At 46.0% G+C, this 13246-nt stretch overlaps 1 protein-coding gene across 1 annotated transcript in view; it reads left to right on the top strand.

Moving 5' to 3' along the window:
- Positions 1-1729: 1729 nt before the first annotated feature.
- SNTG2 (syntrophin gamma 2) overlaps positions 1730-13246 on the top strand; it is a gene marked incomplete at both ends in the record, with an annotated part of 186257 nt that continues 174740 nt past the window's right edge. Inside the window, one exon of the mRNA XM_079721530.1 lies at positions 1730-1801. Within this exon, the coding sequence (XP_079577656.1) occupies positions 1730-1801 (72 nt within the window). The remainder of the gene's footprint in view (positions 1802-13246) is intronic.

Here is a 13246-nt window from a genome sequence, read left to right as displayed (position 1 = left end):
ATGTACTGTGATATATATCAGATATATATGTATATATGTGATATATATGTGCCTATGTGTATATGTATGTATATTATATGTACATATAATGAATATTATTCAGTCAGAAAGAGGAAATCTTGCCATTTTGCAACCACATGGATGGACTTTGAGGGCATTCCGTTAAGTCAGAGGAAGACACATGCTGTATAATCTCACTTAACTATGGAATCTAAAAAAGCCCAACGCAGAGAAACAGAGTAGATGGGTGGGTACCAGGGGCTGGGGAGTTGGGGGCTGCAAAGATGTTGATCAGAGGGTACAAGCTGTTCAGTTATAAGATGAATACATTCCAGGGGTCTAATGTACGGCATGGTGATTATAGTTATCAAGACTGTATTATACACGTGGAAGTTGCTATGAATATTCCCACTTCTGAAAAGAAATGGTAATTATGTGACCTGGTGAAGGTCAGCTAACCGAGGGTGGTAATCACACGGCGGTGTAAGTGTATCAAGTCAACACTTTGTACACCTTAAATTTACACACTGTTATCCATCCATTATTTCCCGATAAAGCTCGAAAAAACCAGGTTGCCGTCAGAAAGAGCAGCGGCTCTCGTGTCTGTTGCACCGCCACTTGTCCGCCATGCGTCAGGCGTTCCACTCGCAGAGACGGGTCGCGCCGGTCCCGCCACCTCGGCTTTCGCGCTTTCCCGCCTCAGAAGGACAGCGAACGGGCTTCCGCAGATGAAAGACCGCGCGCGTCTGCGCCCCTGAGAGTTTGCGGGACCGGGAGACGCGGGACTTGGAAAGGGAGGAAAATCCACGCCCTTTGTAAACGTTGGTATCTTGTGTGTGTGTGTGTGTGTGTGTGTGTGTTTTCCTGAGATTTATGCCAAACTTTCGTTTACGCTTGAACGAGGATGACTTGAGTCTACGCAGCCCGATACTGTCCTGAGAGAACAAGGGAATCGCCGACCGGCTGCTGCCCCACTCCCGGGAGGTGCGCCCAGCCCCGCGCCCCAGGGCGTCCCCGGGTCCGCAGGGAGGACACGGGCGCCGCCGAGCCGCCAGCCCGGGCGCGGGTGGGGCGCGCGGGCGCGAGAGGCGTCCTTTCCTTTTCTGGACAGTCCCCAGGGTCCAGCACCAGCTCCACGTGACGGGGAGACCCCGGCGGAGGGGTCCCCGGGGACCCGGCAGGCAGCTGCCCTGCGCCCATCCGAGGGCGGGGAAGGCTCGGAGGCACCCGACTGCGGACGGGGGGACGCCCCAGGTCAGATCCACCGGGGAGCAGGGGCGGGGAGGGGCCGCCAAGCGGGAGGAGCGCTCGACCCCGGCCCGGGGGAGCGGCAGCCCCCAGAGGCTGTCACCTCTCGCGCTCTCCCCCGGAGCGCCGCAGCCCCGGACGCGTCCCCGCCCCTCGGCAGCCGCGCTCCCCTCCTCTCCCGGCGGGTCGCGTGGGCGGCGATCAGGGCGGTGGGCGGTGGTCACGGGCGGTGGGCGGTGCTCAGGGCGGTGGGCGGCGCTCAGGGCGGTGGGCGGCGCTCATGGCGGTGAGCGGCGCTCAAGGGCGGTGGGCGGCGCTCGGCTCCTCTCGCCGCTGCCCGCGGAGCCCGAACCGAGCCCGAGCGGCGCCGGAGCGCAGAGGGGCGCGGACGTGGCGCCCGCGGGGCCCTAGGAGGCTCGCGCGGGGCCTCGGCGCTGAGCTCGCGCGGCCCGGAGCTCTGGGTCCCGCCTAGTGGGCGACGATGAGCGCCGAGGGACCCTTCTCCCCGGCTGCCCCCCGCGGGCGCTCCAGCCGCCTGCTAGTGCCCGCGAGGGTGAGTGCCGGCCCTCCCGGCCGTCTTTTCTGCGCGCGCCCCCTTCTCCTCTGCACCCCATTCTCCCTCCAGGCCCTCCCCTTCCCAGCGCCCCTGTCTCTCCTCCGCGCCCCCTCCTCATCCTCCGACCCCTCCTCACCCGGCGCCCCCTTCCCTCTTGCGTCCCCATCCCCATCTCCCGGGGCGGCTCGTGCGGGCGGGCGCAGACCCCCTGACCCTCCATCCTCCCGACCCAGCATCCCAGACGGAAACTTATAGGGTCCGCCTTTCCCTGTCGTGAAGGTGCAGCGGCTCCGTGGTCCGTGGGAACCAGGTTCTCCAGGGTTGGGCGTTCGGGGTTCGCCCCTCCTGTCTCCCTGCGAGCGGCTCCTGGCCTCGAGGGCCGCGGCGGGCGTCCTCCTGAGCTCAGCTCCGTCTTGGGGGGCCTCTGCCCGGTGCTGGGGTCCCCCCCGGCCGAGCGCCCCGCTACTTAGGGGACAGCTCAGCTCTGGACGCCCACTTCGTGATACCGATTCGTGCGTGCGTGTCTGTGTGACATCGCTTCTTATCCCTGCCCCAGACGACTCCCCTCCACCCTCTTACTTTTAAATAACTTAACTGTTGGGGGAAAACAGAAATGTGGCTCAGTCAAAAACGAAAAGTTCTTGGAAGCCTTCGCGTCGCCACCCGCAGCATAACCGAGTGTTCTGGAAACAGTTTAGGAACCGCAGCCGAGGCTCCCCGACTGATTGACTAATCCGGCTGTAACCGCCTCCCTTCGGGTTTGTCCTCACAGACTCCCTAAGCCCGGGAGCGACAATAAAAACCGGCGTGTGTCTAGCAATCCTTTTCAGGATAACTGAGAAATGTTTCGGAGACTATGGGTTGAAGGCTTTTATAAATTCTGTGTGTCAGGATGCTTCTAAACCAGGGCAGTAGTACTAATGACTGTATGATTTTCTTTAAAAAAAAAAAAAAAAAGCTTATGTAGAGACAGTTGCTTCTTCCATCAAGTTATACAATTTTGGGGTGTTTCCACAAAATCTTGAAATTACATTTCATGTAAAGTTCCGTGCTCATTGTGTAAAGTACTTTGTCACAGAGTAGTTTTCCAGCTACTGCAGGTGGAAATTAAACCGGGAAGATGTGCTTGGGGTAATCGGAAGTAAACTGCTTAAGAAAGAGAGGCTGGGAGTTCTGTCACTGCCTGGAGTCTTGCAGCCGTGCCCTCGCTGGTCAGGAGCTGCCCATCTGCTTGAGGTGTTCTTGCAGCTGTCCTGTTTATAACCACTGTAATTATAGAGGAAGAACCAAGTGGATTGATCATACTGCATAACTGACCCAGTGGACGAGTTATTGGCAATAACTTAAGTTTTTAAAAAATATGTCAACTGCAGGTTCTGAAATAAGTACTGTCCAAGGTGCTAAATGTTGACTACATTAAGACACTAAATTGGGGGCTCAGAAAGGGGCTCCATACCCCATTTGCTGAGGCTGTAATTAGTGCTTACTTGTAATAAGAACCTTGATTATAAGATGCATCCTATGTGCCTCATACTGGGTTTGAAACGACTTTCTTGTGTGTCATCATTTTTCTAATTAGAAGCACTAAGTTCTCCTTCTTAACGGAAATGATTAAATAACTATGTAAACTCAATGATGTTATGGATAGTTACTGATAAGAAAAGCAGCAAATGTGCATGGTTGTCTAGGTTCCAAGGATTCAAGTGAAAAATGTATGGCCATCAGAGGTCCACAGTGCAAAGACGTTTAGGGCCATTTTCCAGCCAAGGTTCCAGCCGTGATTGTGTTCCAGCCAGGAAGTTCTGTCAGCACCAAAGGACAAGTGTTGGAATAGTAACATAGATCCCGTAGTAGCAGGAATGGTCCCTCCGGTGTCCTAAGTAATCAGGTGTGCTCAGATGCTGCGTGCTCCAGCCTACAGCAGGGCTCAGATTCTTGCTCATTATAACAGATCTGTTAACTGTTCTGTCTACACATGTGTCTTTTAAAACAGGAACGTTCATAGCTCACAATCATGGCTGATGACCTGTTTCTCCTGTGAGAGTTTCCAGAGCGGCTGTGTCTCTGCGCTTTGCACTCAGCACTGTCTACAGTCACACTTATTATTCTGAGTGAATAAATCTGACTCTAAACGGTTGACATTTGACATCAATTCTAGTTTTGATAGGCACCAAAATTCATTTGAAATTTGGATGAATATCATTGTATTATGGCGCTGAATTGTACTATTATAAATACGATCATATAAACAGTAAGGTTCGGTGTTGTAAATCTCATGGTGTTATTAGCATTCATTTTGCTTTATTTCTCGTGCTGATTTTAGTTGAAGGCTGACTCCCCTCCCCTTTGCAGTGAGTGGTAATTGCATTTAAGCGTTGACTAAAAGAGAAGTAACTGTAATTATTTATATTTTAATCGAAGTAGTTTGAATGACAAATCATTGTAAGAATCCAATTCCATTTCTAGAATGACTGTGAATGCTCTCAGCAGGTGTATATTTTATTGTCTATTTTATGAATTAATATCAGTAAGAATATAACCACATGAATGCACCCAGATTCTACATTAGGACATTTTTGTTCATTGAGCTAGTGCTTAGGAGAATAATCTGTATTTATAAAGTGTGACATAACTGCCAGTTATTCCTATCAGGAATAACAACACTTTCTATTGACAATAAATGTCGCATTTGACAATGTTCGCACACATTTTGCATGACACAACTTTCAGAAACTAAGTGCGGTGGCCGTCGGGTCTTTAAAGGGAGAGCAGCTTCCCTTGCTAGGTCAGAATCCAAGAGGTGGAAGGGGAGCTGGACCCACCTCCCTGACTCTTTCCCTCCGAGCGTGTTGCCCCTGGAGCTGTCCCGTCGTGGTCCCTGCCCCCAGCTGACCATCTTCACCTCTGTCCCTGTGACACTCAGGCCGCCGTGTCCCCAGGCCCCAGACCTGCTGCCCCCTTCTGGCTTCACCTCTAAGTGGTTTGAGCTGCTGACGGCTCACCTGGCACACCTCCCTCCCCGACCCTCTGCTTTTCCTCCTTCTCCTCTGCTCTGCCTTTCAGAGTGGGGGGTACAGACCTTCTGCTGTAGGTTCTTTTCTCGCTTTATGTCTCCAGGCGGCCTCACCCACCTCTGGTTAACCCACTGATGCCCAACACGGTGCCTCGGTGAGCCCTGCTTGGCTGTTCAGTTAACACTTCCAAGATCCTCTACCTAATCTTAATCCCGAACCCCCGTTCTCTCTCTGTGTTTATGTGTCAGACAACGGCAGCACCACCCACCCAGCTCAGGTCTTTGTCTGATGTGCTCGTGTCCTTGAGGCCGCCTCAGGGCCTTTGCTCATGCTCTCGTCTCTCCCTGGACATTGACCCCTTCCCTGGCCTCTGTCCCAGCCTCCATCAGCCCTGCTTATTCCAGTCACAGTCGCGCCCCTTCTCTCCTGCTTCCAGAACCCGCCTTTGTCTGGGTATCTGGTGCCCGTATGTTTTTTGGGCCTCATCCCACCCTCAGGTGTAAATATGGACCAGCCTAAGTCAACGATTGCCTTTGGAAAGGGCATGATTGCAGCTTTGCCAGTGAGGCTGCTTGTGAGTGAGGAGGGAAGTTCCCCTTTCTTTTAGAAAGAGACGCAAGACTACATAAATAAATGACATGCCTGGTATGTAACAGCTGATACGCACTGTTGAATCATAAGTATTTATCTGAATTAATGGTATGTCATGCTGTAAGAGGGAGAAAGTTTGTTTCTGGCTCTTGTACTGAGAACTTATATTTATGATTAGCTATTTTGTAAATTTATTTATTTATTTATTTATTTTTGGCTGCGATGGGTCTTTGTTGCTGTGCGCGGGCTTTCTCTAGTTGCGGCGAACGGGGGCTGCTCTTCGTTGCGGTCCGCGGGCTTCTCATTGCAGTGGCTTCTCTTGTTGCAGAGCACAGGCTCTAGGCGTGCGGGCTTCAGTACTTGTGGCACGGGGGCTCAGTAGTTGTGGCTCACGGGCACTAGAGCGCAGGCTCAGTAGTTGTGGCGCACGGGCTTAGTTGCTCTGCGGCATGTGGGATCCTCCTGGACCAGAGCTCGAACCTGAGTCCCCTGCCTTGGCAGGTGGATTCTTAACCACCGTGCCATCAGGGAAGCCCTGATTAGCTATTTCGGGTTTGAATAAAATTGTGCCTTTATATTTTTATAATAGCTGCGTTTTGATGTCAGTTGTACAAATCAGCACGACTGTTCCTGGTAAAATGCACCGTATCCTCCTCTCGTCTCTGTCCTGTTGAACATTATCCTTAATGACTTCTCTTCAGATAACTACACTTTACCAAATGGCTCCATTCGTTGACTCTTCACATTATAATTATCTTAAGCTTTTTTTATGTGCTGAGGAGTATGAAATCACTCCTCATCTGTAAACCTGGGGACATTCGGACCCCATGAGGCGGCAGCAGTGCTTTGGGGAAGGTGTGTGGCCTCGGCACAGGCAGTGCTAGTCCTGTCATCTTGGTGACAGATCCAGGCTGTCATGGCTTGTGTGACACGGTAGACAGATAGCAGCTTCTGCATTTGTGGCCTTAGAAATGCCAGAGGTTTCCCTGCCTTCCTGCCGGGGAGGGCAGCCAGGAGAAGTGGCGCCAGGCTGGCCTTTTTCACAGCCTTGAGGCCTTTCCTGAAGGGGTCAGGACTTTATGAAGGTAAAATTAAATGTTATTTGGAAAAAAAGTGCTGTGCGGTTACAGATGTGTACACACCTGCACCTGCGTGCACACTGTTTATGCGTTTACATCATTAACAGAGCAAAGTCTGAGCACCTGCTAGGAGCTGTGTTGGGAGCTGAGAGGACAAAGCAGGGCAGAGGGGTCCAGACACAGGTGCGTGCCGGCGAGCACCCCCCAGCTCCCCCCCACCAATGACCACTAGAGGAGGTAGATTCTGGAAGCACAGGCTTTGGGGCGGGGCAGGGGACCACGAGTGGTGGGCGACAGGTGCTTCCTCCCTGCCCCGAGTGGTGACTGCTGCTTGTTGCTGGGGGTACGACTGTGGCTGTGTGCACAGGAAAAGAGTGGCACACGGAAAACTTGATCGCGGACGTTTATGGCTGTTGTGAGGGAGAGAGACATGACCTTCAGAGAATACCGTGTGTGTTAATCATAAGTGCTCAGCTTGGCGTCTCGGGAGCTGCTCTGGACCATCAGCTGCCCGGTTGTGCCCTGGCTCTGTGACCCCAGAGTCTGGGGCCTGGATGCTCTCAGGGGACTCTGTGCGACGGTGCGCAGGTACCAACTTCTCTGTGACTCACCCGTAGGTCGGGAGAAAAATAGGGAGGATACTCATATCTCTAGAATAATGACTATCAATTAATCCTTTTTTGGGGGGGTTAATAACAAAAGATCCAGGTGGGATATAATTGATTACAAACAGGAGCCAGTGTGTGCATGCATGTGTGTGTGTGTGTGTGTGTTATAGCACATTTGGAAAAATCCTTTGCTCTTATTAGTTATCTATTTTATACATATTAGTGTATATAAGTCAATCCCAATCTCCCAGTTCATCCGACCACCACCACCCTGCCCCCGCTTTCCCCCCTTGGTGTTCATATGTTTGTTCTCTACATTGGTGTCTCTATTTCTGCCTTGCAAACTGGTTCATCTGTACCATGTTTCTAGATTCCACACATATGCGTTAATATACGATATTTGTTTTTCTCTTTCTGACTTACTTCACTCAGTATGACAGTCTCTAGGTCCATCCACGTCTGTACAAATAACTCAATTTTGTTTCTTTTTATGGCTGAGTAATATTCCATTGCGTATATGTACCACATCTTCTTTATCCATTTGTCTGTCGATGGACACTTAGGTTGCTTCCATGACCTGGCTATTATAAATGGTGCTGCAATGAACATTGGAGTGCATGTGTCTTTTTGAATTATGGTTTTCTCTGGGTATATGCCCAGTAGTGGGATTGCTGGGTCATATGGTAATTCTATTTTTAGTTTTTTAAGGAACCTCCATACTGTTCTCCATAGTGGCTGTATCAATTTACATTCCCACCAACACTGAAAGAGGGTTCCCTTTTCTCCACACCCTCTCCAGCATTTACTGTTTGTAGATGTTTTGATGATGGTCATTCTGAACAGTGTGAGATGATACCTCATTGTAGTTTTGATTTGCATTTCTCTAATAATTAATGATGTTGAGCAGCTTTTCATGTGCCTCTTGGCCATCTGTATGTCTTCTTTGGAGAGATGTCTATTTAGGTCTTCTGCCCATTTTTTGATTGGGTTGTTTGTTTTTTTTAATATTGAGCTGCATGAGCTGTTTATATATTTTAGAGATTAATCCTTTGTCCATTGATTCATTTGCAAATATTTTCTCCCATTCTGAGGGTTGTCTTTTCATCTTGTTTATAGTTTCCTTTGCTGTGCAAAAGCTTTTAAGTTTCATTAGGTCCCATTTGTTTATTTTTGTTTCTATTTCATTTCTCTAGGAGGTGGGTCAAAAAAGATCTTGCTGTGATTTATGTCAGAGAGTGTTCTTCCTATGTTTTCCTCTAAGAGTTTTATAGTGTCCAGTCTTACTTTTAGGTCTTTAATCCATTTTCAGTTTATTTTTGTGTATGGTGCTAGGGAGTGTTCTAATTTCATTCTTTTACATGTAGCTGTCAAGTTTTTCCAGCACCACTTATTGAAGAGACTGTCTTTTCTCCATTGTATATCCTTGCCTCCTTTGTCATAGATTAGTTGACCATAGGTGTGTGGGTTTATCTCTGGGCATTCTATCCTGCTCCACTGATCTATATTTCTTTTTTGTGCCAGTACCATACTGTGTTGATTACTGTAGCTTTGTAGTATAGTCTGAAGTCAGGGAGTCGGATTCCTCCAGCTCCGTTTTTTTCCCTCAAGATTGCTTTGGCTATCCGGGGTCTTTTGTGTCTCCATAGAAATTTTAAGGTTTTTTGTTCTAGTTCTGTAAAAAATGCCATTGGTAATTTGATAGGGATTGCATTGAATCTGTAGATTGCTTTGGGTAGTATAGTCATTTTCACAATATTGATTCTTCCAATCCAAGAACATGGTATATCTCTCCATCTGTTTGTGTTATCCTTGATTTCTTTCATCAGTGTCTTAAAGTTTTCTGAGTAGAGGTCTTTTATCTCCTTAAGTAGGTTTATTCTTAGGTATTTTATTCTTTTTGTTGCAATGGTGAATGGGGTCATTTCCTTAATTTCTCTTTCTGATCTTTCATTGTTACTGCATAGGAATGCAAGAGATTTCTGTGCATTAATTTTGTATCCTGCAACTTTACCAAATTCATTGATTAGTTCTAGTAGTTTTCTGGTGTCATCTTTAGGATTCTCTATGTACAGTATCAGGTCATCTGCAAACAGTGAGTTTTACTTCTTCTCTTCCAGTTTGTATTCCTTTTATTTCTTTTTCTTCTTCCAAAGAAGAAGCACTACATGACAGCACTATTTACATAGTATCTTCCAAAACTATGTTGCATAGGAGTGGCAAGAGTGGACATCCTTGTCTTGTTCCTGATCTTAGAGGAAATGCTTTCAGTTTTTCACCATTGAGAATGATGTTTGCTGTGGGTTTGTCATGTATGGCCTTTATTATGATGAGGTAGGTTCCCTCTATGCCCACTTTCTGGAGGGTTTTTATCATAAATGGGTTTTGAATTCTGTCAAAAGTTTTTCTGCATCTACTAAGATGTTCATATGGTTTTTATTCTTCAATTTGTTAATATGGTTTATCACACTGAATGATATGCCTATATTGAAGAATCCTTGCATCCCTGGGATAAATCCCACTTGATCATGGTGTATGATCCTTTTAATGTGTTGTTGGATTCTGTTTGCTAGTATTTTGTTGAGGATTTCTGCATCTATATTCATCAGTGATATTGGTCTGTAATTTTCTTTTTTTGTAGTATCTCTGTCTGGTTTTGGTATCAGAGTGATGGTGGTCTCATAGAATGAATTTGGGAGTGTTCCTTCCTCTGCTATTTTTTGGAAGAGTTTGAGATGGATGAGTGTTAGCTGTTCTCTAAATGTTTGATAGAATTCACCTGTGAAGACATCTGTTCCTGGACTTTTGTTTTTAATCACAGCTTCAATTTCATTACTTGTTATTGGTCTGTTCATATTTTCTATTTCTTCCTGGTTCAGTCTTGGAAAGTTACACCTTTCTAAGAATTTGTCCATTTCTTCCAGGTTGTCCATTTTACTGGCATAGAGTTGCTTGTAGTAGTCTCTTATGACCCTTTGTGTTTCTGCAGTGTCTGTTGTACCTTCTCCTTTTTCATTTCTAATTCTATTGATTTGAATCCTCTCCGTCTTTTTCTTGGTGAGTCTGGCTAAAGGTTTATCAATTTTATTTATCTTGTCAAAGAACCAGCTTTTAGTTTCACTGATATTTGCTCTTGTTTTCTTTGTTTCCATTTCATTTATTTCTGCTCTGATCTTTATGTTTTCTTTTCTTCTACTAACTTTGGGTTTTGTTTGTTCTTCTTTCTCTAGTTCCTTTAGGTGTAAGGTTAGCTTGTTTATTTGAGATTTTTCTTGTTTCTTGAGGTAGGATTGTGTTGCTATAAACTTCCCTCTTAGAACTGCTTTTGCTGCATCCCATAGGTTTTGGATCATCATGTTTTCGTTGTCATTTGTCTCTAGGTATTGTTTGATTTCCTCTTTGATTTCTTCAGTGATCTCTTGGTTATTTAGTAATGTATTGTTTAGCCTCCATGTGTTTGTGTTTTTTATGTGTTTTTCCCTGTAATTGATTTCTAATCTCATAGTGCTGTGTTTGGAAAAGACACTTGATATGATTTCAGTTTTCTTAAATTTACCAAGGCTAGATTTGTGACCCAAGATATGATCTATCCTGGAGAATGTTCCATGTGCACTTGAGAAGAAAGTGTAATCTGCTCTTTTCAGATGAAATGTCCTATAAATATCAATTAAATATATCTGGTCTATTGTGTCATTTAAAGCTTGTGTTTCCTTATTAATTTTCTGGTTGGATGATCTGTCCATTGGTGTAACTGAGGTGTTAAAGTCCCCTACTATTATTGTGTTGCTGTCAATTTCCTCTTTTATAGCTGTTAGCATTTACCTTATGTATTGAGGTGCTCCTATGTTGCGTGCATATATATTTATTATTGTTATATCCTCTTCTTGGATTCATCCCTTGATCATTATGTAGTGTCCTTCTTTGTCTCTTGTAACATTATTTATTTTAAAGTCTATTTTATCTGATATGAGTATTGCTACTCCTGCTTTCTTTTGATTTCTATTTTCATGGAATATCTTTTTCCATCCCCTCACTTTCAGTCTGTATGTGTCCCTAGGTCTGAAGTGGGTCTCTTGTAGACAGCATATACATGGGTTTTGTTTTTGTATCCATTTAGCGAGACTGTGTCTTTTGGTTGGAGCATTTAATCCATCACATTTAAGGTAGTTTTCAATATGTTTGTTCCTATTACCATTTTCTTAATTATTTTGGGTTTGTTTTTGTAGGTCCTTTTCTTCTCTTGTGTTTCCTACCCAGAAAAGTTCCTTTAGCATTTGTTATAGAGCTGGTTTGGTGGTGCTGAATTCTCTTAGCTTTTGCTTGTCTGTAAAGCTTTTGATTTCTCCATCAAATCTGAATGAGATCCTTGCTGGGTAGAGTAATCCTAGTTACAAGTTCTTCCCCTTCATCACTTTAAATATATCATCCCACTCCTTCTGGTTTGTAGAGTTTCTGCTGAGAAAACAGCTGTTAACGTTATGGGAGTTCCCTTGTATGTTATTTGTCGTTTTTCCCTTGTTGCTTTTAATAATTTTTGTCTTTAATTTTTGTCAGTTTGATTATTATGTGTCTTGGTGTGTTTCTCCTTGGGTTTATCCTGCCTGGGACTCTCTGCACTTCCTGGACTTGTGTGGCTATTGCCTTTCCCATGTTAGGGAAATTTTTGACTATAATCTCTTCAAATATTTTCTTGGGTCCTTTCTCTCTCTCTTCTCCTTCTGGGACCCCTATAATGCGAATGTTGTTGCATTTAATGTTGTCCCAGAGGTCTCTTAGGCTGTCTTCATTTCTTTTCTTGCTCTTTCCTTTATTCTGTTCCACTGCAGTGAATTCCACCATTCTGTCTTCCAGGTCACTTATCCATTCTTCTCCCTCAGTTATTCTGCTATCGATTCCTTCTAGTGTATTTTTCATTTCAGTTATTGTATTGTTCATCTCTGTTTGTTTGTTCTTTAATTCTTCTAGGTGTTTCTTCTTTAAGTCTTCTAGGTCTTTGTTAAACATTTCTTGTATCTTCTCCATCTTTGCCTCCATACTTTTTCCGAGGTCCTGGATCATCTTCACTATCATTATTCTGAATTCTTTTTCTGGAAAGTTTCCTATTTCCACTTCATTTAGTTGTTTTTCTGGGGTTTTATCTTGTTCCTTCATCTGGTACATAGCTCTCTGCCTTTTCATCTTGTCTATCTTTCTGTGAATGTGGTTTTTGTTCCACAGGCTGCGGGATTGTCGTTCTTGCTTCTGCTGTCTGCCCTCTGGTGGATGAGGCTATCTAAGTGGCTTGTGCAAGCTTCCTGATGGGGGGTACTGGTGGAGGGTAGAGCTGGGTGTTGCTCTGGCGGGCAGAGATCAGTAAAACTTTAATCCACTTGTCTGCTGATGGGTGGGGCTGGGTTTCCTCCCTGTTGGTTGTTTGGCCTGAGGCGACCCAGCACTGGAGCCTACGCGGCTCTTTGGTGGGGCTAATTGCGGACTCTGGGAGGGCTCACACCAAGGAGTACTTCCCAGAACTTCTGCTGCCAGTGTCCTTGTCCTCACGGTGAGCCATAGCCACCCCCCACCTCTGCAGGAGATCCTCCAGCACTAGCAGATGGGTCTGGTTCAGTCTCCTGTGGGTCACTGCTCCTTCCCCTGGGTCCTGATGTGCACACTACTTTGTGTGTGTCCTCCAAAAGTGGAGTCTCTGTTTCCCCAAGTCCTGTCGAAGTCCTGCAGTCAAATCCCACTAGCCTTCAAAGTCTGATTCTCCAGGAATTCCTCCTCCTGTTGCCAGACCCCCAGGTTGGGAAGCCTGACGTGGGGCTCAGAACCTTCACTCCAGTGGGTGGACCTCTGTTGTATAAGTGTTCTTCTGTTTGTGAGTCAACTACCTAGGGGTCATGGGACTTGATTTTATCGTGATTGTGCCCCCCCTACCATCTCATTGTGGCTTCTCCTTTGTCCTTGGATGTGGGGTATCTTTTTTGGTGAGTTCCATTGTCTTCTTGTCGATGATTGTTCAACAGTTAGTCGCTATTCTGGCACTCTCCTCAATTAATTCTTGAAGACTAAAGTTTTTAAATATTTTCCCTTTTCCCTCAGAACTGTATTTCTAAGTATCTTTGTTTCAGCGTATTGAAAAATTCAAGTTCAAACAAACATTTTGAAATTTCA

Source organism: Hyperoodon ampullatus (assembly GCF_949752795.1).
Source record: "Hyperoodon ampullatus genome assembly, chromosome: 15".
Classification (NCBI taxonomy): domain Eukaryota; kingdom Metazoa; phylum Chordata; class Mammalia; order Artiodactyla; family Ziphiidae; genus Hyperoodon; species Hyperoodon ampullatus.
The sequence above is the reverse complement of the archived record's forward strand: the minus strand, read 5'-3'. Positions and strand labels throughout refer to the sequence as shown.